General features: G+C 45.7%; 1 protein-coding gene across 1 annotated transcript in view; it reads left to right on the top strand.

Annotated features, from left to right (window-relative positions):
* Positions 1-26,358, top strand: part of CTNNA1 (catenin alpha 1) — a 122,902-nt gene that overhangs the window by 90,937 nt on the left and 5,607 nt on the right. The window contains exons 11-16 of the mRNA XM_074155901.1: positions 8,106-8,262; positions 14,520-14,720; positions 15,763-15,914; positions 18,904-19,014; positions 20,498-20,679; positions 21,439-21,544. Of these exons, the coding sequence (XP_074012002.1) occupies positions 8,106-8,262; positions 14,520-14,720; positions 15,763-15,914; positions 18,904-19,014; positions 20,498-20,679; positions 21,439-21,544 (909 nt within the window). The remainder of the gene's footprint in view (positions 1-8,105; positions 8,263-14,519; positions 14,721-15,762; positions 15,915-18,903; positions 19,015-20,497; positions 20,680-21,438; positions 21,545-26,358) is intronic.

The following is a 26,358-nucleotide window of genomic DNA, read 5'->3' as shown; positions in this document are numbered from 1 at the left end:
GAAGTACTTGCTTTGGGAGCCTGAAAAAGCTGTTTTGTAACAGCATTTTGCATTAAAGATGTCTGAGAGGAGAGCTTAACCATAGGAGTGTTTCTGATCGTACAAGCTGTGGGTGTTTAGAAACAACAGTGAAAATGCCCTGGTACAACTCTTGAGAGGGGAGAGCATTGCTCTGGCCTTCTGATGTGACAGTCTGCTGTCACCTCTGCTGCTTTTACCAGCTATATGTTGGCTTTCTCATTCTTTAAATCCTCTGTGACGTTCACCTATAGCCTTCTAATCAAATTGCTGTCAGGCTGGGGGTTTTAGAAAATTATTATAGATTAGAATTTCCATCCGGTTGGGTGTTTGCTTCTGCCAGCGAAAGCTGGAACCCTTTGATTGTCCTTGAGACCCATCATCATCTGGGAAGCGGCTGCAGGAGTAGGGCAGACCTACACCTCCCCGCTGTGGACAGGCAGGACCTGGATTCCCAGCTGTGAGGCAGTGTTGTGCCTTCCTCCTCTGCTACCCCAATGGCTCATCCTCTTGGAACCCTCAGGAGGGCACCGGGCAGCGTCTCTGCCCATCCCTTCCGTGCTCCTTCCGTACCCACCTCAGCACAGACGGCGTATTTGACCGGCCCCTGCACAGTCAAGTGAGTGTTGCCCATTAAACAGACTCTAGATAATTCTGGGATTAAATTGCACTTTTAATAAAAATAAATTGCCTCTTCTCATATTAACTTCTTGTTTTAATAATTGCTGTTCCACATCCTTACATTCCAATTTTGAAACGCCTCAAAAGCCATTTGCTGCGTATAGATTTCGGATGAGGCAGATGGTTCCATATGCTGATCACACCTACCGGCACAGACAGACAAAATACCAAAGCAGAAGGAATCCCATGTAGAGGTTCCAAATAGCACAAAAACTTTTGTTTAAAAGTTGCAGCATCTTAGAGAAACAAAAAACCACCCTCCGGTCCACCCCCTCAAATCAACCAAACCCAAACGTGACTGGCAGACTTTCTCTGCTCCAGCCCCCAGTTCCTGCCAGTTCCCTGGTGGCTGTTGGAGGAGGAGAGAACTTCATTTTCCTTGCAGTAAAGCCTTAATATTGAACAATTGCCCCCTTTTTTCTTCTTGTTAAAAGACTGACAGATTTTTTGGATGTACTAACAAGCAGATCTATCTCCAGACTCTTTAATTACAGGTGCTTGAAACGTTTTATTGGCATTGCGTGAAAATACTTATGTAAAAAAAAAAATTAACCCTTAGGTTGCAGTTTTGTATCATGCAGGCTTGCTGGGAGGAAGAGCCAGCACAGGACAGGAATTGGCCATCAGAGAAACAATATTAGAAACTCAAGCAGTTACTGATGCATTAAAAAGAAGCAAAGGTGAGAGAAAGGGATTCGATTCAGCAGAAAGAGATACATCAGTGTGCAAGGACCCTATGTTTTCATCGCAGGCATAGTGTGATCTGTGGAACGCAGTAGCAGAGCAGCTTCCGGAAAAGCCACAGGGTCCCTGAAGCCCCTAAAGCTTCAGCGCTTGGAGCCAGGGAAATGCAAAATGAAGCAACACAAATGGACACCAAAACAAATGACACCAAAATCCCTGCAGCTTCTACATTGACTTGGTACTATATCAGTCCTCAGCTACAAATGAAAATGTTTTTCCTATATACAGGGAAGTTGATAATGTAATTATCTATACACAGTACATGGATAGTAAATACTTTGACAGTAGTATGTGCTAAGCTGGAAAAGGTCGTGTTATTCCAGTAGAGGTGTGTGTCTGTGGGTCATTACAGCCCTGTACCAACAGGAGTAAATCTCTGCAGAGGTGCCCACGTCACTCTGTGCGTAACTCCCAGGAAGGGAAAGTGCTCAAAGTGCCTTTTGTACATTGGAACAAAGTATTGGAAACCAAAGCAAACTTCTCCTCCTCCTTTTGGTGCATCAGCTTCTGTACACTTGCTGGTCACTGCCATTACAGCTAGAGAAAGTGCAAAACAATCTTTGGTGTGTTTTGCTTCCAGGCATTTCAGCTCGTTGGAGCCAGCAGAGTGCTTTTTGCTGTATTGAAGTATGCAGGGGGTTAGCACATGGAGACATGTGGACACAAACCTGGGCTTGGATGTAACTGGAAGTGACTTAAATGTCCTGTTTGTGAACCCTTTTTTTTCCACTCGGAGCAAAATGCAATTAGGAGCAGGGAGGGAGACATCAGTAGGGTGAACGCTGGAGGTAACTTTGGCATATGTAAAATTAAATTATGAGTGGCTTCTTACAAACTGCCAGTAAGCAAGCTATGCTTCCTTTAACACAAAAAAATCCAGGTGTTAAAATCCACCTGGGCGAGGGGAGTCCCTGGTGGGGCTCGGCTGGCGTGGCAGCTTTGGTGGTAAGGTCATGAATTCATTTGTTGGCCGTTTGGAAAGCTATGAGCTGAGAATCATGCTTTTGCTTCTACCTTACGACTGGCCCTCACTATCACAGGAGGCAGCAATAAAATAGAGCAAAGGAGGGGTTCTGGGTGCTGGAATTACCAGTTTGGGCAGGTTCAATAAGAGACTTTTTGCACTCAGCCTTTCTCCAAAGGGCAAAGCTGGGATCACTGCTTCTGCCCTTGGTCGCTCTCAGATCTTCTTCCCAAAGCAGACTTGATCCTCCTGTCTGCTTGACGAGCTCTCTTTCACTCATTCTAGAATAAAACTGATTTTCACGTCCCAGCTGGGGCTTGGTTTGTGCGTGTCCCTTTTTTCTCTGCCTCTGAGGTGATAGCTGGTGGGTGGGGGCTTGTGTTATTAGGGTTGGGGGTTTTGGTGGGTTATTTTTTTTTCTTAACAAATACAAAATATCCTGCATTTGAAGGCCATAGAGCTGCTTTCCAACTCATTGCCCAAATGCCACAAGAAAGCTGGTAAATCAAGATCAAAAAAATAAGTGAGTTATCTAGGAACTGACGATATTTTGGTTGTAAAGAAAACGTGTGTACTGGGGAGAGATGAGAGGGCTGGGTGTTTGTTTTAGAGCTTTTGAAACTGAAAAACTCCTCCTTGTTGTGACACAGTAGCATCCTAAAACCAACACGAGAGGAAACAGAGCAAAGTTAAACCAGCTGCAGAAAGAAGAGTCTCCTGTAAAGAGCAAAAAGTCCCCATCAAAAAGACTGAGGCAAAAAATAAGTGCTTACAGCCACTGAAATGGAGGGTGACGTGGTTGAGATTGTATTAAGATACAAGAGGTAGGGATTGTGATGCAAAATAACTAGGGGATAGTTTTCTTCTCCCTTCAGCCGTACCAGCCAAGTGTTCAAACCTGGTCTTTGTTGGAACGCCACCATGTATAAGAGCTTGCTTCTGGTGTCTTATCAGTCTTTCAGATGGGGGGCTATAAAGGTGAAGCTTGAAGACATCTTAAATTAAGCCTGGAAAAATGAATTCTGGGTGACCCAGTGGCTTTAATTTACCCACAAGTAGATCTTAAGGTTAAGATGTTCTCTGTCCTGCAATACCTGTGCTTTTTAAGAGAGCTTCTGCAGTCTTGTAACCCAGGGTGCTTCACCCAGCAGCTTTTTAGGGAACCTGGGAGAATCCTGCCCTGCAAAGGTGTAAGTGTATATATAAATTCAGTCTGACATCCTTAGTTTTGATAGGGAAAAATTAAAAAACAAACAAACAAACAGGTTCTTCCCATGGAAGACATGAGAAGAGGTTTTGAGGTAGAGATTGAGCCATCAATTGCAAGTCCTTGGTGAATGGAATTCACCAGTAGTGAATGGAGTTAAATCCAGTTGGTGGCCGGTCACGAGTGGTGTGCCCCAGGGCTCGGTATTGGAGCTGGTTCTCTTTAACATCTTTATCAATGATCTGGACGAGTGGATTGAGCGCACCATCAGTCAGTTTGGAGGTGACACTGTGTTGGCTGGGAGTGTTGATCTGCCTGAGGGTAGGAAGGCTTTGCAGAGGGATCTGGACAGGCTGGATGGATGGGTCAAGGCCAATGGGATGAGGTTCAACAAGGCCAAATGCTGGGTCCTGCCCTTGGGTCACACCAACCCCATGGAGGCTCCAGGCTGGGGGAAGAGTGGCTGGAGCTGCTGGGGGAAAAAGGACCTGGGGGTGTTGGTCGACTGTCTGCTGAACGTGAGCCAGCGGTGTGCTCAGGTGGCCCAGGAGGCCAACAGCATCCTGGCCTGCATCAGGAACAGTGTGGCCAGCAGGACTGGACCAGTGACCATCCCCGTGTACTGGGCACTGGTGAGGCCCTACCTCAAGGGCTGTGTCCAGTTTTGGGCCCCTCACTACAAGAAAGACATTGAGGGGCTGGAGCGGGTCCAGAGAAGGGCAATGGAGCTGGTGAGGGGTCTGGAGCACAAGTCTTGTGAGGAGCGGCTGAGGGAGCTGGGGGTGTTCAGCCTGGAGAAAAGGAGGCTGAGGGGAGACCTTCTCGCTCTCTCCAACTCCCTGAAAGGAGGGGGTAGCCAGGGGGGGTCGGTCTCTTCTCCCAAGGAACAGGCGATGGAACAAGAGGAAACGGCTTCAAGTTGTGCCAGGGGAGGTTCAGATTGGATATTAGGAAAAATGTTTCCATGGAAAGGGTTATTAAGCCTTGGAATGGGCTGCCCAGGGCAGTGGTTGAGGCTCCATCCCTGGAGGGATTTAAAAGACGGGTTGACATAGTGCTTAGAGACATGGTTTAGTGATGGGTTTTTTTTATCAGAGTTAGGTTGAGGGTTGGACTAGATGATCTGAAAGGTCCCTTCCAACCTGGACAATTCTATGATTCTTTTGAATCCCCAGCCTCCCCGATCCCGGGGCGGGTGTTGCCAGGTCCTGGCTGCTGCTGCGGGAAGCAGCGAGGCAGAAGAGGGCAACGACTCCCAGGAACTCGCTGGAGCCGCGCTATCGAGCGTAGGGCTGTCTGACTCGAACATTGCAATTACTACATGAAACAAAGCACCGATAAAAATAGTGTGGTTTCTTGCCATGCTTCATTTCCTTCTGGATAGTCTCAAAATGTCCCTGTTTGATTCTTTTCTTTGTGTGACTTCAGTGAGTCATTGTGATCACACTGCTCTGGCAACATTTGGAAAAACTCTGAAAGACGGAATATTTCCCTGAATTTGCCAAATGTTTTACATGGAAGCAGCTACATTTCAGGTAGTCTCACCATGTTCTTCCTATTTTTTAACTATATGTATATATAAAAATATCTTCTTCCTGTAGGAGTTACTCATATTTTAAATTAATTGCCCGATGCTTCATGGTTTTTTTGGAGAAGCAATAGCGTACTTTAATCAGTTCCTTCCCCCCAAAGTCTTCATTTTTAGATAATAAAGGAATCATATTCCTGCTACGTACACAGACTATTTCAGATCCAGCATCACTGTCCTTTTCCCCTGTCTGTCTGAGCATCTGTTGGGAAATAAATCGCTCTGTACTGGATACAGGCATCACGTAAGAGCAGATTTACTCAGATAATTTGCAGGGTTTTGGTGGCAGTCCCCGGGCCGTTACCCCGAGCAGGTGTGTGAGACACGGCCGGGCTACCGTGCCCACATGAAAGCGAAGCTGTACGGACTTGGCAGAGTGGAGGCTCTGACCGCCCCTGCTAAGAGGGGATGTTGGAACCGCTTTGCACATGGAGGGAGCGTATGTGCTACAGAAACGGACCGTTGAGCTGCATCTGCCGTCTGGAATTTCTTCCTGAGCGCGCACCTACCTGTGCGGGTTTCCTGAGCTGTACTTTTGTTTTTATTTTCCACAGTGCCACTCCATAGCCTTCCATTGCCCCACCAGGCTGTCCTCTTCTCTACCACTGCTGGCCGCCTTCCAAATGCAAGGCACGTCTGCCTCTAAGGGAGACCTTACACGCTGCTTGTGCTTGGCCATTTTTTTTAAATACATTTGCCTTGGCCAGGTATTTTTTACTGAAAAAAGGAGGATATTTTTTTTGTACAAGCTGCCTGTTTGGAGGACAGTGGTGCAGGTTGTGCCTCCTGCATTTGGATTTCGTGGTGACACCCCGTTTGGGTTCCTTGAGCGCTTGCAGAGCCCTCTATCTGTGACAGCTCTTCCATTAGGTGTGAAGAGCTGCGTCTGGGGTTGGATGTGTGCTGTTGACAGAGATTAATTGCTCCAACAGCTGCTGCTGTCCAGATGTACATCACGCAGGTACACGGGCCATATGTTCCTTCGACATTAATGCTGACCTGTCTCAGGATGCTTTCATATCTGATATTAGCCAAGGAAGCTAGAAGGGAGCAGGAAAAATGTCCTGACCCTTGGTATCACCATCTTCTCTATCTCGGTAGTTACGGTTACTGGCAGGATGAAGCTGGGAGCAGATTGCAGGAGCATTGTCTGTTTTACCTTTTTTGTTTCCAGAACACTTGTTATTTGGATTCACCTTCATAAACCTTTGGATATCTAGATTTTGATTGATAGGTGGATAATTCATGACATCAATCGGATGGGCAAGAAATGGTGTCGGCTAGACTTAAGCAGCAAGGCTCTTGAGAAGAGGACAGGATTCCCTTTCTAAAACATCTCTTTGTTTGATTTTCAATTTCTAAACATCATTTTCTTGGGTGTTGCAAGGCTTTTATGGGGGCTTTCAGCGCTCGAGAACCATGATCTTAGCAGGTTGTGTGAAGGTAAGAGAGCAGCATGCAGCAGGTCTGTCTCTGAAGGGACATCCTGATTATTTCAGGGTCTGGTTTGAGGAAGGGGCAGCAGCAGAGGACCCTGCGCTCCTCATGAAGGACAGGGACACTGCCATTGCTGCCAGGGTTCAAAGGCGTGTTCCATCCCCGCAGGTCTCCTGCACAGATTGCCGCTCACGCCAAATTGTTTCTCCCATTTGTCTGTGTTATCAAACCCGTCGAGCTCGGCTTGATTTGTGACCCGGCCCCACAGCCTCCATCTCCAGGGGCGGGATGGGAACCGGGAGAGCAACAGAGCTTTTCCGTGGATTTTCCCCAGTCACTGCTAATTCCTAGCATCCCTTGGGTGATCAGCCTCCTTCTCCTGCCTGATTCATTCAGTGCCATCGTGATATGCTTGACATCACCATCATTTCTGTGTTTAGTGAGTTTTATATATTCTTTAATGCTTTGTGACACCTTTAAATGAAGCAGGTAGAGAGAGTAGATTTTGGAAAACCAGGAACATCTGGTGTTTGCGTGTTTTGTTCGGCAACTTTGTGAAATTAATACGGTCCTGAAGTAGAGAAGAAAAATTACGCATTGAACTTATAAGTTAATTAGCTCTAACTCTCAGGTGCTTGAAAATAAAGTTAGGATTGTCACGTCAGATGGTTTCTCACACCTGGCGTGGTTCCAGGTCATTCTGCTGGAGATAGTGCAGCAAGAACAGGAGCAGGCTTTAGAGGTGGCTTTCTTCCCACACCCAAAGAGACTTTTTTTGTCGTTTAACCGACCAATTAGTTGGCACAGCATAAGCTTTGGTACCCAGCAGTGTGTGTAGCATTTGTTCTGTTTAGAAAAACAGGGATCTGGAGTAAATTGCAGTCTCGGGGTTTGAAGGAAATTAGTAGGGGGTTATTCAGGAGGAGCATCAAATAGTATCCTCTCCTCCTGTTCCGTGGCTAATCTGGCTCTTCCACAGCCAGAACAGAAACCTGCAGGTACTATAACAATTGCTGACAAGGTACAGAGTACAGCTTTAAGGAAAAGAAGATAAATACAAAATTCATCTTTAATTTTGTGTTTGACCTTTTTTTTCTCAAGTTCTAGTGAGTAGCTTAGGAAATGCAGCCTCCAGTGCACCAAGTGTCATCCTGTCTCACATACTTCTCGGCACAGCCTGCGCTCAGAAAGCAACACCTTTTTACCATGAGCTGTTAAAGAAAGGTGAAGCTTGCTCCTGTGAATGCTTGCCAGGTGTTTTTGCATGTAATAACTGACCATGAGAAATGTGGAAGCAGGTATGAGTTGGACATGAGAGCAACAGGATAAACACCACTGTGTTTAAACATCAAGTTCCCGAAAACTTATTAAACTTGCTTTGTTGGCTGTTGAGTTCACTGGATAAACATATGGAAAGTAATTGTTTCGTTAAGGGTATGTTTTAAAAATTCAGAGGTGTTTTGCAGGTCATTAATGCAGCCCTGGCTCTGGCTGCCAAGCCCCAGAGCAAACTGGCTCAAGAGAACATGGATCTCTTCAAAGAGCAGTGGGAGAAGCAAGTCCGCGTGCTGACCGATGCCGTCGATGACATCACTTCCATTGATGACTTCCTGGCTGTCTCAGGTAATTAGGGATGTGATCTCACAAATAATCATGCTCATAACCGAGCTTATTCCTGGGAATGGGTGGTTTCGGTACGTGTCCTGGAGCCTTCTGGGCTGGTTGGAAGGAGCGGTGCTGGGACGCGTCATCTGCTGCCGAGCGAGGTGTGAAAACAGAGCAGGAGATCTTGGCACAAGGAGAGTTATTTTTATAGTGTGAAAACGGTGATAGTTTGGTTCAGCAGGTACTCTAGAAACCTGTCATTGCACTTGCAGCGTGTGCTTGAATAAATGTATATATTTACATGTCAGTAGACAGATCGGCTTAAACAGAGCGAAAGACACTTTATGTCTCGAGATTCTGAATTGGTAGCTCAACTACTGATAAATTACCATCTACCTACTGCAGTCAAACCCCACCAGTAACAGCCGGGGAAATAGAATCCGTTTATGTTCAAGTTACGAACTATGAAAAAAGAGGATCCCTCAATTCACTTTAGACTTTTCTTATGTAAACAAAAATGAATATCAAACCATGGCCATATGATTTAATGAAAATAAAACTCTTCCTATAGAGGATGTTCTATAAATATTTTTAACCGTCTCAGCTTTAGTGAAGCTTTTCTTTTTAAAAAGATTAGATAATTATAATAGATTAATAATTCCATTTGGCAAAGTGCTTGCCAAGATAATCTGTTCTATCAGCACCATTGATAAAGAACCATTATAAGCTGCTGTGACCTAGAAATAAGGGGGGCATTTTTATTTCCACATCCTCTAATTCTGCTCTAGTCAGAGGACATGGTGAAATAACGGCGGGAGTTGTGTCTGCAATAGCCCTCACAAATTACCACTGCAAACTCAGAGTCTAATTTGCCTGGTGCAAACAGCGTTGGGCATCACGAGCGACCTAGAAACTCTGGTTGTAAAGAGAGATTTCACAGGAAGATGGGTGGCATCAGAAGTACCAGGTGGTCATATCTAGGAAATGGAAACAAAAAGTTGCAGGCCTGAAAAAAAAATTTAAAAAAAAAGAAAGACAGACAAAAAAACCCCAAGTAATGTTTCTGCAGTGAGTCACCTGTATTATACATGTCGTATTGTGCTTCCCTGGGTTCTGAATGAAAATGTTCTTTGCAGTGAGTTAGCATAAACTTCCTGGGCAATCGAATGTCCTAGTTCTTTGTGTCTGTCTGCGTGCTCCTCGCTGCAGCGGTAGTTGAAATCGCACAGCTGCGAGGAGCCTATTTCTGGGGAAATATATTTAGAGAGAATTGCGTGCTGAAGTTCACGGCTCTGCTTGGAGTTTGCCCGCGAGTGTAGGACATGTTTGAAAGAGAAAAAGCTGTTAGCCTGGGAGAACGCAGTCTGTGGGAACCTGCCTCGCTGAATTTCACCTACAGGTGTGGCACCCAAAATGCTGTAGTTTGAGACTACTTGAGACGCTCGAGTGCGTTCAGCATTTATTTATCTGTGCTGCGTTATCAGAGAGACGTTAGAAAAATATTTATTGCTTTAAATATTGTTTGTTTGAACTTTGATGAATGCTTTCCATATAAATGCCACAACTCCAGTTCATCTGCTAGAAGTCTAAACGTCTCTTTGGGTAAGATTGTGCCGAGTATGATTTGTACCAGGTTGCGTTTGGGGTTATTAGGCTGTTTGTGCAGAGCAGGGTTTTGTCAGTAAGCAGAATTAAGAAGTGTCTTGTTGGGTCTCTGTGTGTGTAATAGCACATTCCTACAACATGGTGTATTGAAGTGTGTGCTTCGTTGCTCAGCTTACTCTACAGAATTTATTAATTATGTACAAGTAAAGGCTTGAGGAAAGAGATGTTGGGTTTAGATAATAGCAGGATATCGTACAAGAATAAGGGTACTCAAATGCTGTGTGTTGCAGATAAGCTTGCAGGTTACAACATTTTATGGAGGGCATGAGAAAGGCCGTGCTGAGCTCAGACAACGGCCTGGTGATGGCTAATTGTCAGTGCCCAGGAGATTGATAACGGAGGAGTCTTATAAGCTGAAGATCTTTCCTCCATGCTCCAAACCATGACTGATTTGCAGCTCAGGGAGCTCCAGCATCAGAGGTGCTATCTACTGAACAGTCCTTGACAGATTTTTCTCATTTAAGCTTGTGTTAGCTGCTCTTCCAACCATTATAAGCTGCTGGCATCTCCATCATCCTGTGCAGAATTCACAGCCTAACGGTGCTCTGTGTGAAGAACCTCCAGTGTCGCCTCTTTGCTTCGTTTGATGCCCCTCGTTGTAGCAGAAGATGGTGAAGAGGTTTTTTCCCTGCTCGCTTTCTTTGTGCTGTTTGTAAATGCACAGACTTCTGTTGTACACTTAGTCAGTCACCTCTTTCTTCACGGCTGAGTCTTTGCCTGTTTCATTATTCCTCATTTCAAAGCTCTTCTGTCCCTTCTGTAATTCTTACCCCTCTTGTCAGTGCCTTCCCGTAGCACTCTGGGGGTGGTTGTGTGCCCACTATCTCTGTTCTTTAGAGCAGTTGCTGATAGCACCGTGCAATTGTCAAATTCAATATTCCGAAATTACCTGGATCTCCTTTGAAACCCTCTAAAAAAATCATTCCATTCACTGCCTTCTGTTCCTCTGCCGCTGGCAGAGGTTTCCACCAGGGACTGCCCATCACAGCCGAGCTGTTTTGTCTTAAGAGCCTCCGGATGAATATTGCGTGGGCCTGATGATTGTCCTTCTTCGTTACAAGATGAATACTGTATTTACAAGTGTGTGAACACTCAAGTATTTGTTCTGTAACCGTATCTGCTGCCGCTGCAGCTTGACTGGGTTCCTCCAGTGTCCCTGGTCAGGAGAAGGGCCACCATGGGAATAGTTCTAAGACCTTCCACAGGGGACATGGCAGAGAAGCAGAGTTAGAGTTTCTCATCTGTGGCTTTATCTCCTGACCTGCTCTGAGATCTTGATCTCCTGTAGCCCCCAGACTCCCTCCCAGACTTCTTAGGATGTTTGGAAAAGGATTTCTTAACCCCTTTAATGGGGAGGTGGGTGGGTGTGGAAGGTGTTTGGTGGGGATGGACTGAGGATTGACAGTCGTGGGGAACTTTTCATTCTGTTAGCTTTTCACAGCTTTATATATCTTCTTGTTTGCTCTAAAAATCATTTTTATTGGAAAAATGTCTTTCCTCTTACCCTCTTACCTTGTTGCCAAACCTCACCATATTTTCCCTATGGTTATTTTGGTAGGACGAGATCCCTTTGCCATGACCTGGGTTACATTCTGGGTTCTGTTCTGTTGCTGGGAGCTTTTCTCCAGCCCAGCAGCAGGAGAGCTCTTAGCTTTGATGCCAGACGGTGTTACCGTGCTGGTGGTGAACCCATGTGTCAGCATTTCTTGGGCTCTGCCACCCCGGCCTCAGCAGATGGCACTTTGTGCCAGATACTCGTGGCCTGTATGCCTGTAGGACAGGTAGCAGTGCGTGTATGTACAAGCACAGAGAACAGTGTCAAATCTGATTTATTATCATCCTACCGGAGACTATAACCAAAGCGGATGTACCTGACAGTCCCCTATGTCCCCGCAGCCACTTGCAGTCCGCTCCGGGGCGGGTTATCTTTCCCTAAAAGTGCCTTCCTGGCCACTCCGCATCTGCAAAAGACATTAAATGATCAGCAGGCATTTAAATATCCATCTTCATTTTGTCCATGCCTTTTATTAAAGTTCCTATAATCCAAAGAGGCTTTTAAATGGTCTGTGGCTTAATTTATTCGTTAAAGAATTCAAGCAATAAACAGTCTGTGTTTTGGCCGGATGCCGATGCTTTTTCTCTTTCCTGTTGCAGCTTGCAGGGATGTCTGTCTCTCGCTTTAAATCTCGAAACTCTGTGTGCTCCTTGCTGAAGCTCTTGTACCTTGGCTGCCTGCTCACTGACTTGTCAAATCACTAATGAACCTGCGCTTCTCTCTCTTAGGGCCAAATCCTGCCCTCAGGTGAACTTGTTCAGGCTAAGTTGCTTCAGAGGTATTTCACAAGTGTCTTTTTTCTGTCCACGTGGCTTACAGAAGTCTCGCAATACTGCACCTGGCTCTCTTAATTTTATGTAAATTAGGTGTAACTCTTCCAGCAGCCATCCTTTCAGCCAGTTTATACAAATCCTCTATCAGTCAACTTGGTGTGCTCCTCATCTCTACAAACTCTTGCAAAATGGCTCTTTTATTACCTGCGTAGGGAATAAAAGGCACTTCAGTGGCACGGGTTGGCAGCGTAGTATGAGTAAGTCAGTGGTAAGTAACGCTGGAAACTATTTTAAGTGAGAGAACAGAAATGTTTCCAAGTTGGTTTCGTACCAAGCAGCCCAAGTGCTGATGTTGGATGGCGATGCCAAAGCGCTGATACCGATATATTAAAGAGGTCTCTGACAGAGCTGGGAAGACCTTTTTGGGTAGGTTTCCCCGGATGAGGATCCCAACCTCTTTAGGCACCTTCAGAAATCTCTTTGGGTTTTTTACTCATTTGGGACTTCTTGGACTTGACAAAGGGGGGAAAAGATCTCTCTAAAAAAGAAAAGGTATATTCTAAAAGTAAATTACAAACAGAGGTCTTGGCTTTATTTTTTGGGTTTTTTTAAGAGGCAATGAGTACTCTGGTGCTGGAACACCTTTCTGTGTAAATCACCTTTCTGCATAAATCACTGCGTGTGTTACATGTCTTAGATTTGAGTGGAGGACTAACAGTTCAATATTCTCTGACAGTACATGTGTGGTTGTGGGAAAGCACTATGTAGGAAGCTAGAAATGTGCAACAAGTATCTTTATTGATGATCTGGATAAGGGGATTGAGTGCACCCTCAGTAAGTTTGCAGATGACACCAAGCTAGGTGGGAGTGTTGATCTGCTTGAGGGTCGGAAGGCTCTACAGAGGGACCTGGACAGGTTGGATCAATGGGCCAAGGCCAATGGGATGAGGTTTAATAAGGCCAAGTGCTGGGTCCTGCATTACAGTCACAACAACCCCAGGCAATGCTACAGGCTGGGTGAAGAGTGGCTGGAAAGCTGCCTGGCAGAAAAGGACCTGGGGGTGTTGGTGGACAGCCGGCTGAACATGAGCCAGCAGTGTGCCCAGGTGGCCAAGAAGGCCAACGGCATCCTGGCCTGTATCAGGAATAACGTGGCTAGCAGGAGTAGGGAAGCGATGGTGCCTCTGTACTGGGCACTGGTGAGGCCCCACCTCGAGTACTGTTTTCAGTTCTGGGCCCCTCACTACAGGAAGGACATTAAGCTGCTGGAGCATGTCCAGAGGAGGAGAGCCACCAAGCTGGTGAGGGGTCTAGAGAACAAGTCATATGAGGAGAGGCTGAGGGAACTGGGCATGTTTAGTTTGGAGAAGAGGAGGCTGAGGGGAGACCTCATTGCCCTCTACAACTACCTGAAAGGAGGTTGTAGAGAGGTGGGTGTTGGCCTCTTCTCCCAAGGGGATAATGACAGGACCAGAGGAAATGGTGTAAAGTTGGGGCAGGGGAGGTTTAGATTAGATATTAGGAAGAATTACTTTACTGAGAGTGGTCAGACACTGGAACAGCCTGCCCAGGGAGGTGGTGGAGTCACCATCCCTGGAGGTATTTAAGAAACGTGTAGACATGGCACTTTAGGGCATGCTCTAGTGCCCGAGATTGTTGGGTTGTGTCTGTTTGTGGGTGGGGTGGTGTGTGGTTGTGGGTGTTTGTTTTGGTTTGGTTTTGGTGTTTGGTGTTCTGGGATTTTTTGGGGGTTTTTTTTGGTTTTGGTGTTTGTTTTTTTTTTTTTGTTGGTTGAACTCAATGATCTCAAAGGTCCCATCCAACCAAAAATATTCTGTGATTCTGTGAAGTGCCCCAGTCTGTGAGAGCAGTGAGTGGATGAGGTGTGGCGCTGGGGACGGTGCCTCCTTGCCCAAAACTTGGGGAAGGGTGGGGGAGTGGCTTGCAAATATTCAGAATAAGGGCTTTGGCACTCCAGGGGAGGAATATGGAATGAAATATGTTAGGGGAGGATTCACCTGAACTCAGCTTTTCTGTCTGTAAAATTGGGTACAGATGGGGGCAAGAAGTGTGGCTGCCAGTAGGTGGATGGACTGATGGGTTTTTTGACACCTGGTTGGGAAGGTTGGCTGTTTGCTGGTCATAGCAAGCTTAAAAATTAATGCTTTACAGCATCTCCCTGGAGATTTTATAGAGCAGATCACAAGCCGAAAAATGGCAATGCGGATACTGCAACAGAAAAGAAGATATTCCCGTCTAAATCCTCCTTTTTTTACCACCAGAGAATCATATTTTAGAAGACGTAAACAAATGCGTCATTGCTCTCCAAGAAAAAGATGTTGATGGTTTAGACCGCACCGCGGGCGCCATTCGAGGACGTGCTGCTAGAGTCATTCATGTGGTCACTTCCGAAATGGATAACTACGAACCGGGAGTCTACACCGAGAAGGTGCTGGAAGCCACGAAGTTATTGTCCAACACAGGTAAGAGCTGAGGTCCCCGAATTCATCTTGCTCACGAGCACGCGGGCAGCCGGGTACCGACGTACCTGTGAAATCTTTTACAGACTCCATTTACATACTGTAATGAAAATTAGTGGGAGTTATTTGCAGAGCAATTGCAAAGTGAGAAATGGAATTTTGCTACGTTGACTGGCTTAGAACCCTGCAGCGCACCAGCTCACCCCGAATGTGCCGGCTGTCACCCCCAGAAACCTGAACGCGCCCCAGACAGCGAGTCGGGGCCTGAAAGTTCTGCTGATGTCCCTGCACTATCGCACCAGGCTCTCTGGTCCAGAAAGAAGATTTCTGCTGATTGGCCCAGTAGAATTTGTAATCATTTGGGTTAAATTTTGTAAAATATCTTTATAACTTAAAGAAATATTGTAGGTTGGAGTCACCCACCCCTAAACGATAAATTAGGGTGTTTCCTCTGAACTGGCTGGTAACATCCATGTAGGGTAAGGAATGATTCTGCGTGCTTCAGTGAGTGCTGTGCCAACTATTAGTTGTTGGGTTTGCTTTAATTACAACTTTGAAGAAGAATCAAGGGTGACACTGAAGAAACGCACAGCAAATGGTTCTGTGCTGCTCTTCCTGGGCTGCAGTGAGTCTCTGAGGTACTGAGGTACAGCAGCGCAACCCGCCGTCTCCCAGTGAGCTTTGTCCTGGTAATACTATTTTTATCCACAAAAATGATGTACATCTACAGGGAATATTAAACAAATGCTTCATATTTTATCCCATAGATTCTAACTGCTTCCCCAGGTGTTTTTTCTCCTTGTCCATTAGAAGAGCGAGATAAGGTTTTCACTGTCTAAGGGGGAAAAAACCAAATAGCAGTAGAGTAAGCAGAAATTGAAGTTAACATAAGACTTGAGTTACGGTATTGGCGTCCTTCTATGACCAATGTTTTGAATTGAAGTGGAACCACTGCAGAGTTTCCAGTGGTAGTTAACAACGAGGCACACACACAGAAAATGCCAGTGGGGTGGGCACTGACTGTTATTTTGTGCTCTTTGCTCAGTTATGCCGCGGTTTACTGAGCAAGTGGAAGCTGCTGTGGAAGCGCTGAGTTCAGACCCTGCTCAGCCAATGGATGAGAACGAGTTCATCGACGCCTCCCGACTGGTGTACGACGGAATACGCGACATCAGGAAAGCCGTGCTGATGATCCGGGTGAGCATATCTTACTCCTGGTTTCCCCCTCGCTTTCCCCCACCCCTACTGAACTGACAGGCATCCGTTTTACTGAGAGCAGACAGCGTGAGATTTTCCTTTAGCTCTTATTATCATTCTGAGTCTTCAAAACTGCTAATCACTCTGCAGAGCGCTTCAGAAGTACGTTTTGATTCAGACTCATTAAGCAGATGTGAGCATCAATGATAGCCGGAGTTGTGCTGCTAAACACCCTTCACGCATCTTTTGTAATAGCATGTTAATGCCTCGCTTGTTAATGTGCTAAAATCAGTGACCTTTGATTTAACAACAGCGAGCGGATTCTTAACTGTAGATGCTTTTTGGTGGTTTGAGAGCCTGGAAATAAAACCTGATGGCTCTTTATTAAGTACATTTTGAGAATTGATGCTAGTTAGTCAAAAGCAGGTTTAGATAAGTTTGGTCTGTAGCTCCTAGAGCATGTAATTCATTAATTGGCCAACCTTAGTAAACAGGGACTCGTGCACAGAGGCATTGTCTGTTCTGTGCTGGGTGTCTCAGGTGCAGTGAGGGTGATTGAAGCCCTGATTTCAGGTGGGTCAGGCAGCGTTAGACTGTAGGAGGCATGCAGGGAGGACACAGAAGGGCTCCTGCAGTTGACTGAAGGGATGCAGAAAAGAAAGTTCTGGTTGAGGCTGACCTATGGGCACATTTCTTCAATCTTAACGTGGTAAAAATGGGCAGGAGCCAGGCATAGCAAAAATAAATGTAGGGGTTTATTCCTTTTTTTCTTTTTTCCTTGTCCCCCTCTGACTCAAACATTGTGGAGAAAGTGTCCTCATCTCTCAGAACGGTAACCATGGCACAGGCACTTTGGTGATAGGTAAATTGAGGACGTACAGCCCCAGAATATATGTGATTATAGTAACCATTGCAATAGTGGCTTCCATGTTTGCTGCTTAATGCAAAGAATCAGATGGAAAATCAGAAGAAGAGCTGACAACCACATATGTGCTCTCCATATAGTTTTTTTCAAACTTAAGCTTGGGATTTATAGACAGCCAACATTAGATGAAGATATCAGGGCTTTCCCGCTACGCAGACAAACTAATTTGATTCACCTCCCGCTAAAGTCCTTGTTATTCAGGACACGGGAGCCTGGCTGCCAATTCCACGTCGTCAGTAATTAGCCGAGCTGGTGATGCCAGGAATCCTGACGTTTCCCCTTGCGCCGTGTCTCTGGTGTCAGGGTGCCACGGCTTCATCGCAGCTGCCAGCAGCTAACGGCAGCTCACTGGTGACACATCGGTGACCTATAAAAAAAGTTAAAATGCTAGTGTTTGTTTTCCAAAGGGCTGGAAGGTGTAGAATGTATTTAGGATGAGAGAGCCATCCAGATGGAGGTACCGGGCCATCACTCCTCCAGGGCACTGAGGACCACACGCTCGCAGGGGGATGCTGCTACGCTGGGCTGGGGCAAACCAGCTCATTTCACGTGAAGCTTTGTCCGGTGGCACTTGTTCTTCATAGGAACAGAAGGAAAAGTCATTTAAACACCTATTTTTTGTGTTTATGCAGTGTATTTTCAAAACTAAAATCATCCGCTATCTGTTATTGAAGCAAAGCTCTTTCCTCCCTGATCCCCAGGCAATCTCTCATCGCCTCCAGAGGAGTTTTTGCCCTTGATGACAGGCTGAAAGGCAGAATGACACTGTGTGTAGCTCAGGTTGTGTGGGCTTTGGGATGGACAGGCAGAGAAGGGGGCTTGAGAATCATCAACAGTTTCTAAAGATGCAGCAGAATGGTTTTCTTTATTATTTCTTAAATTTTTTTAAATACTGATACACTGAGCTACTTAGTAGGGTACATCCTTATGCTGATTTTGTGGATATACTCTGTTCTCTATTGTGGAGTTGTCTTCTCTGGAGATATTCCAAACTCGCCTGGACACATTCCTGTCCAACCAGCTCTGGGTGACCCTGCTTTGGCAAGGCGGTTGGACTGGATGATCTCCAGAGGTGCCCTCCAATCCTGACCATTCTGTGATTCTTCAAGGCATGGAGAGGAGTTGGTGGCTGAAATACCCCAGGTCTTCATTGTCGGCATCCTCACCTTTGCTTTTTGGCAACTATTTTGCATTTCCATCTTTATTTTATCTGTATCACGAGATGTCTGTATCGGGAAACAAGTTTGTGAAATTCAAATCATAGGAACGAAATCTGAAGAACAGGGACTTTATTTGCATCTTATCTGTTAATCACAATTTATTGTGTTTATCGGCGAAGTTCTTGGTTGCTCCAGCTCTGCAAAATAGTCATGAAGTGCTACTCTCGGCAAAGATGGAGTATTTTGACAAACATGCTGTTTAAACTTGATAAGCTTTATAGAAAGTTTGCCAGCTCTAGACTGGCAGCAGCAAAAAATAAATCCTAGGCAAGCAGGAACTAGGTCAGAAGTGTTTAGCCTACAGCACAAAATCTGGCCCTTACTAGCTCAAAATTTTTCAGCTTTTCCTGGGGGATGAGAATAAATTTTGATATATTTTATCTGTTGTTAATTTCGTCGATGCTTTGATTGGTAATTGTGCTAAAGACGATGTCTGTGGTTTTGAACCAGGCCTTAGAGCTGTGTGTAATTTTAGCTTCAGAATCTCAAGTGAAGCTTTTATGTTTAACCTAGATGCAAAAATACTGTTTGTTTTGTGAAAAAAACTTTTTTTCCCTGTGTTTCAAATCCTGAGTGCATTAATGTCCTGACAAATCTCAAGCGTTCGGTTACTGGTATGTAATTTTGGGGATCCCTGTGGTATTTAACACGAGCAGTCGAGCGTATATAATCATGCCTGTTCACAAGCTGGATACAGGCCCTACATTTACCTTTTTGTTGAAAACATTGAATAATTTTTATATTCACTTATTTCCATTCTCTCTGCTTGAAAAATAACGTTCTTGTTGGTTTTTAGAGCCATGAAATCTCTTGTTTGACTCTGACTGGATTACTCTTTCCTCAGACTCCTGAAGAGCTGGACGATTCTGACTTTGAGACCGAGGACTTCGATGTGCGGAGCAGAACAAGTATTCAGACTGAAGATGATCAGCTCATTGCTGGGCAAAGCGCGAGGGTAAGGAAGAAATAACATTATAAAACTGTGACAAGAAACATTTACACTTTCTTTGAAAACCCAGGTTAAATTTTTTGGGGGTGGTGATGAAAATGCTGGCTCAGAAAACTGGCATGCTTTATTTCCCTTTTTCTTCAGAAAAGGAGGTTAAGTGAAATGCAGGATGCGTCGGTCTGATGGGTGTGGGAAACGTCTGTGGTTTATTTTGGATGTTCTGAGAGATCAAAATCCTTTTAACGCCAATGAACTGTTCGTACTTTGACTGGCAGAGGTTGCAGGCACTGCCATTTGGTTGGTGAGCTTCTGCAGGGAGATACGGGGCAAATCATCCCATTGGATTTTCAACGGGCAAATATGAAGTTTGTGGGCAAGAAATTAATGCAGAATTTCTTCTCAGGCAGGTGTTGGTGTGTGTTTAGCCACTGAGCAGTTGGTGAAGACAATGTTGAGAGGAGCTCAAAAATGAAATCATTTAAACCACCTGCATTTCCTGTGGCTGTTAAACGTGAAAGCATTGATAGGCAATACATAATCATTAACAGGTGAAAGCTTAAAACCAGTACATTGAAGGAAAAACAGGCCTTACCTATTGTTTTTATTTGACGTGTCCCCTTCTGGATCGATAACAATTTATGCTCTTGGGAAACTGCCACAAAAGATTTTTTGTGAAGGCTCTTCTCGCCTGAAACCAGGCAAGAAGTAGCCAGGCCTTATTTATCAAACTCCTGCCGCATTGGCTTCGGAATTACACTAACTGAGAGTATTTTTTCTGCTCTCCTTCCTCGTGCAAGCACTCTCTATACCTGTATCCCTCTCCCTGCTTTTATTTAAATGCAGGAATTTCTAATTTACCTTTTAGCACAGCTGCTGCCAGGGGCTTTTTTGTACCAAAGACTCCTTTTCCCCTGCTCCTGGAGGCACGACTGCTTCTAGTATTTATGAAGGCAAGGGCACTGAGTCTCAGACAGGCTGTAAACCTACTCTAATAGATTTTATTCAGGAGTAAGCACATACTCTTTATTTTCTCTTACTCGTTCCTCAGTATGCATGTTTCAAAATAGTACATCTAGCTTTTTGCAGGAAAAAGTCTCATATTTCTTGTGTGCATTGCAGCACTGAGAGATACCCAAGCAGAACTTTCTTTTTAAAACTCTTACGTTTTGTAGAAAAGGCAGATACCTGCTCTTCATGCAGTTTTTCCTTTGCTGGATGGTAACGCCTGGAAAACTTCTTCAGTGTCTAACAATTTCATCTTGCCTGTATTTCGGATGGCAACTTGTCTTCCTCGGCACACTGTCTTAAGAAAGAGCGTAAACTTTGGTTCAGAATAGGAGGAAATGGTTCTGCGAAGCCTCTAGGTAGAGGACTGCTATTAAAGCTTTATCCCTCATCTACATGACTTAAATTGGTTATTAGCGAAACGCTCCAAAAAGCCTTCCACAAGTGGCAACATACGGCAACGGGAGAAAACTCTCTCTTCCAGGCTATCATGGCTCAGCTCCCTCAAGAGCAAAAAGCGAAGATCGCTGAGCAAGTCGCCAGCTTCCAGGAAGAAAAGAGCAAATTGGATGCTGAAGTATCAAAGTGGGATGACAGCGGTAATGACATAATCGTTCTGGCCAAACAAATGTGTATGATTATGATGGAAATGACAGACTTCACCAGGTGAGTCTTTTTAATTTGTGCGCACGCCACCTTCTCTCAGAACTGACTGGGGTGCTCCTCTTTCAATGAAATATTTCGCAAGTACTCTTAAGAGTCTTACTTATAATTTCCTTTAAGTGTTACCCTATTAAAGTCTGTGTATTAACTCGGGAGATGCATTACTGTGCAGTGACTGGGTGGTAATAACTGTTTAAATTGATCTATAGATACACAGCAGTTATTGCCTGTCTTTCTTTCAGTCTTTCTTAAGGGTGATTTTTGTTCCAAGGAAAATATATATATATGTGTGTGTATATATATATTTGCTCAGTTCCTTACAACATTAAATTCTATGGGCTTCTTGATATTACTATATTGCAGAAACAGTTCCTAGTACGGTTATTTGCCAAAGAAAGAGAGGGGGTTTGATGCCTTTTGAAATTCATTTACCAGATTTTATACAACGCTGTTTTTTAAACTTGATATTGCGCTCCATGAAAATGGCAAATCTGTCTTCTAAAATGTTATCTCTTATCATCATTAGGTTGCTTAAAACAGTAAAATTTAAGATGTTTTTATTCCTAGATTTAACCTAAATATGGGTAGGGGCTGGAAGGGGCAAACTCTTGAAAATGAAGGTGCCTATTTCTGTGCAACCTTACCCGTGCCATTTGCGTGGGGAATCGCTTCCAGTACTGTATGGAACAGAGTCAGAAAAGCAATATATAGTTCACTCTGTGGTTTCTGGTGCCAGGAGGTAGACTCAGTTCTGTTTTGCAGGGGTAAAGGTCCGCTGAAAAATACGTCAGATGTGATTAGTGCGGCCAAGAAGATCGCAGAGGCTGGGTCACGGATGGACAAGCTGGGCCGGACTATTGCTGACCACGTAAGTCACAATTCATTTTCATAAGCCTTCAGCACAGATGAGAAATAGGAGAGCTTTTAGTACTGCAGACATGATGAACAGAAGAAAATGTGTTTATTTGGGTGGTTTTTTTAACTGATTTTTCAGTTTTGCTGCTGGAAAATTCTAGCCTTTTCTCTCTAGCAGCTCCCCTGCCACCCTGAGCAGAGTCAGCAGCTAAATATGTCCAGCAGTAACACCGGCAGCTCCACGGCTTGAATCAAGCACCTTCCATTTTCAGGTAGCAATATGCCAGCACCGCTTCACGTCACAGGGAATCTAGGCCAGATTCTCCAACCAAACGGGACTGAAACTCAATTCATGTCCCTTCTGTCACACTCGGAATATGCCCAGTACTCTCCAAAGCGATGACGAGGCTGCACAGGCAACACCGTAATTACTGCACGTGGCCTATTGCACAACCTTTAATATTATTTTTGAGGCAGCTTTTTAATATTAACAATTTCCAAATGCCTCATAGGGTGAATGATGAGATTGGCAACACTCTCTAGTATTTTTTTTTTGTTGTCTACTCGGCGTTCATGAAGAGCTTGAGCAAGGCAGGTAGTGACCCGAGCATTTCTACACTGTCCCAGGCTGTTGTGCGCGTTGCTGTGCTATAGGTACAAAGGTATTTAAGAGAATTCTGTAGGAATGAAAGAGTATGGGCCAGCTCGGGGGTTTATGCGATGCATCTGCCTGTCCTGAACCACTTCAGAAGCTGGGTTTGGCCAAGCAAAAGCGCCTTTGGTCTCCATCCACACCCAAATTGCAGAGAAACATCAGCATTAGTAATAATACTGTGCCTTCAAGAAGGACCCTGAAAGGCCGGTAGGTTAAGTCTGAGATCACAGACTAAGCTTTATTTTGTAGCTGGCGCATGTTTTCCCGTCCTTCCCTGAGTGGAGATCCATAACACGAGGTTTCAAATAAAACCGTGTCGCTTTGGAAGTAAATCTTTGTCACGTGGGTCCCGTTTTGAACGTTGCACCCAGAGGATGTTGTCTTCACTCTCCTTTATTAGTGACGCGGTGAGAAATGTTCGATGGGGAGGTGAAGTCAAAAAGTGCTTTTTAAAATGGGTCTCCTTGCCGTAGTGTTCTGACAACTGTATTTCTGGAAGAACCAGGTGTGCTGCTGCCCTAGGTAAATGAAGCAAGGAGCAGTTTGTGTTATAGGTCTCAGGGGATCTTGGGCTGAAGGTTTACAATGCTTTTTTTTCCCTTTAATTCACATGTTTTATGCAAACTTGAGATACGGTTTCCTGCACTGAGCCATTTCAAAATAGAGAAGAAAACTAAATGGCTCCTTTTAGTAGAAGTAAGGTCCTTAAAAATGTAGAAGACCCATGTTTGAAGATAAATACGAGCGGGACTGTACAGTTAGTCATTCTGACAAGAATATAGCTTTTTTTTTTCCCCGACTTCGTTCCCTACTAATACTTTGAGCTTGCATATTTCATACGCTGTGCTGACACGCTCCTTACAGACTCCTAGTGATCTGTCGGTGCGGAGCTGCCTGACGGTTACAGAGGGGGAACCCTGCGGCCCTTCCAGCCCAGCACTGCCACTGTCCTCGGCCTCGCATGGGCTCTTCACGCACAGACGGGGTGTACGTCCTGTTCTCCCCGTGACACCGGCTGAATCACGACCCCTCGTGTCAGTGTGTCAGGAACTCCCGACTCCTGCCGTCGGGCGCTTTTACAGCACATTTCCTTTGAAACCATAAAAGCTATTATCCAAGGTGTTTCACGGCTGTTGAGACGTGTCGAGCCGTCAGCCGGCAGGTTTTCCCAGAGGTGTTCCATCGTTCACTCAGCTGCTTGTTTTGAATGGGGGAAGATGGAGAAGTTATGAGTACGACACAAATGAAAACGATTTGCAGCAAGGCAGTGATTCTCCCTATTATTTTTTTTTTCAACGTTGAAATACTTACAAAGCAAAAGGAGAAATTCTGTTGCTTGTTTTCTGTGACGGTGGCGGGAGGCCGAGGTTACACCAGTATCATTGAATTGGAAGGAGCTGGGGGCAAGCGCAGGGATTGCTCCACTTCCCAGTAAAGCACTGGGGCAGGCTCTTGCTGTCACACTGGTCCATGGGCTGGGGAGATGGTCCAGGGATGGGCTGGTGGCTCTCCTGGGTGACACGCGCTGCCGCGTACTGTCCTGCTGCGGGAATGCCTGCTCTTGGCTTCTCTACCCCTGCAGTGCTGAGCCTGGCTGCTACATGGGGCCGGCGGCAGCTTTTTATTGGGAATGGTTGTTCATCCCCAGAACTGGAGATGCAGTGAGAGGAAGAAAAGTCTCGGTGGTTGCTGGTTTCCACCTACCTGGCATGTGGGGATGGGGCTTGTGTGCATGGCTTGATGAGCACACGCCGGGGGAGCTCTTGTGTCTTTCCCTGCCCCTTTTCCTTGCAAAAAGGGAGGAAAAGGTGATTCTGCTTCTCTGCAGGTGCAGCTCCGGTGGTAGGAAGGGAATGTGTATGTGTGCTCCATCTGGGACGGATCCTGGATGTGACTGGGAGCAGCCAGCTCAGCTTTTGCCAACGACCACCACGGAGTCTGGGACAGTGTCTCATCCTGGGGGGCTTGGGGAGGTGGGGGTGTCCCCCAACACACAATTGTTTCTGTCACAGCTACCTGCAGTGGCCGTGCTGCGGGAATCCTCCCCAGCCAGCTCTGCAGATGGGGTTTTTGTGTCTGTGGCTGCTGTAGGTTGATACAATAATGTAATCGTTCTTAATCAGTGTTGAAACTTGCCTTTTGGGTTTTTTGGGTTTTTATCTGAGTGTTCCTGCGTAGGAAAGGACAGGGATCATACAGGCATCTGCAGTGCCTTTTGTGGATGTTCTTTATTATCTCGTGTTACATCTCTATTTAAACATCATCTGTCTTTGAGCTGCATTCTCTGTTCTGCTCATAGAAATAGCACACACAGTATGGGCTGTGGTTTTCCAACTCACGTCATATTGATATATACAGCCGAATAATATTTCCTATTCCGCTGCTTCCCCCGCTAATGTTTTGCTGCCTCCTCCAGCCGCCGGTAAACATGCGGCAGCCTCTTTTCCTTGAGCCTGTCTCGCCTTAAATGGTTTCCATAAACTCGAAACCCATAAAGTACCTGGGATTGTTTAGCGGCCCTTCTGACGGGCCGTATTGTGCATTTGTCAACATTCAATTCACTCTGCCGCCGTGCTGCTCGTTCTCTTTGTTAGATGAGCTGTTTGGGAGATGGAGAGCATTTTCCAAAATGGTAATTCCAGCTTTTCATTAGCTCCTTGGCCGATGCTATTTGTGGACTTTCTCTAAAACATCTTGTACCGCTGACTAATATTGATTAGCTTAAAAAATTAACCTGCAAGTTTTGCTGCTTCGTTATTCACGCTTCTCGCTTCCCTGATGGAAGCAGCGTCAGAGTTGCAGGTACTTTGGATGTTTCGTTACCTTCCTTGGGGCTAAGAAGATGATCTGTTAGTTTATGGACGCAGCAGGTCGGATGCCCATGAAGCCATCCGGATCTCCGTAACCTGTGTTCCACAGCCCTGTCCCAGCTTGCCAGAAATCCCGTTGCAGTGCTCTGTGTGTGTGTGTGTGTTGCCGTAGCTCACAGCCCAGCACCCTGCCACAGAGGCATCTCTATATGCAATGTATAACACAGCTGGTTTCTCTCTGCTGTGCTGAAATTCCACATCGGCTTAAAAACCCTGCTTGTTCTGGCCCTGGAAAAAAACAAATGTATTTATTCGCTACACTCACCTTCCTTGGAGAGTTAAATGTGGGTTATGGCAGATCGATTACTGCTGTGGGAAGCAAATGCTTCGTGTGAATGTGAGCCCCTGTTTGCACAGCACTGCTTGTGCTGCAGCCTCCTTTTGTGCCTTTAATACACAGGGAAACCTTGGTTCCTGCTTCCATCTTGTGCAGCTCAAGCTGTAGCTCAGGGGAGAAGGTCTGACAAGAGAACTGGGGCTCAGACCCTGCTGCTGACACCCAGGGGGGGATTTTTGCTTGGAGAGAAGAGGCTGTGTGGCTGGAAGCAGTAAACCTGAGCTGGAGTGAAGCACTGAGTAGTAAATTGGTGCCACTTCTAAGGTTATTCTTCCAAGCGTACCGTGTCCTTGCTGAATCTTCAGTTGCCGGTCCGCTGTACAGGACCGGGGTAGAAGATGAACTGGGATTCTGCTGTGAAGGGGGGTGAGCGGAGAAGAGCTCGTGCAGACGGTGCAGACCTGGGGATCTCGGCAGGGTCTGGGCGGTGGGAAGAGAAGCGGGTGCTGGGAGAAGTTAAGCGAACACTTCTTAGAGCAAGACTCTTGTCTAACACTGGTCGATCACTGCGGTTTCTGTGGAGTTTTTGGTGCTTGGCTTCTCCGAGACGAGCAGCTGTTGGGGCAGACCCACAGCTAACGCAGTTTCTGGAGGGTGGTGTGCTCCGCTTGCCCCCAAGCTGAGCTGTGGGGCCAGGGAAAAGCATTTGGCTTTTGTGTGTGAGCACGTGGGTGTACGGGGTGCTGGAGAGCCTGCATTTAGTGACCGGGAATTGAGTGCCAAGACCCTGGATGCTGGACATTTAGGAGTTTCTGGATGAGGTGCAGTTATCTAGGAAGGATGGAGATTGCTGCAGGGTCTGCCTTTAGTCCTGTCCCTGGTTAACGCTGGTTGAATTCCTTCCTGATCTGCTGGTGCGGCACTAGAGGTGAAGTAACGCCGGGTACAGTGTTGCCTGCCTGAGAGCAGAAAACTGAGGAGTCATTGTCTGATACTGGTTTTGGCCAGGAGACCTGGGAATGCTC

The sequence above is a fragment of the Numenius arquata genome, chromosome 11 (genome assembly GCF_964106895.1).
Source record: "Numenius arquata chromosome 11, bNumArq3.hap1.1, whole genome shotgun sequence".
In the NCBI taxonomy this organism is placed as follows: Eukaryota; Metazoa; Chordata; class Aves; order Charadriiformes; family Scolopacidae; genus Numenius; species Numenius arquata.
This window is presented reverse-complemented; position numbering and strand designations above follow the sequence as displayed.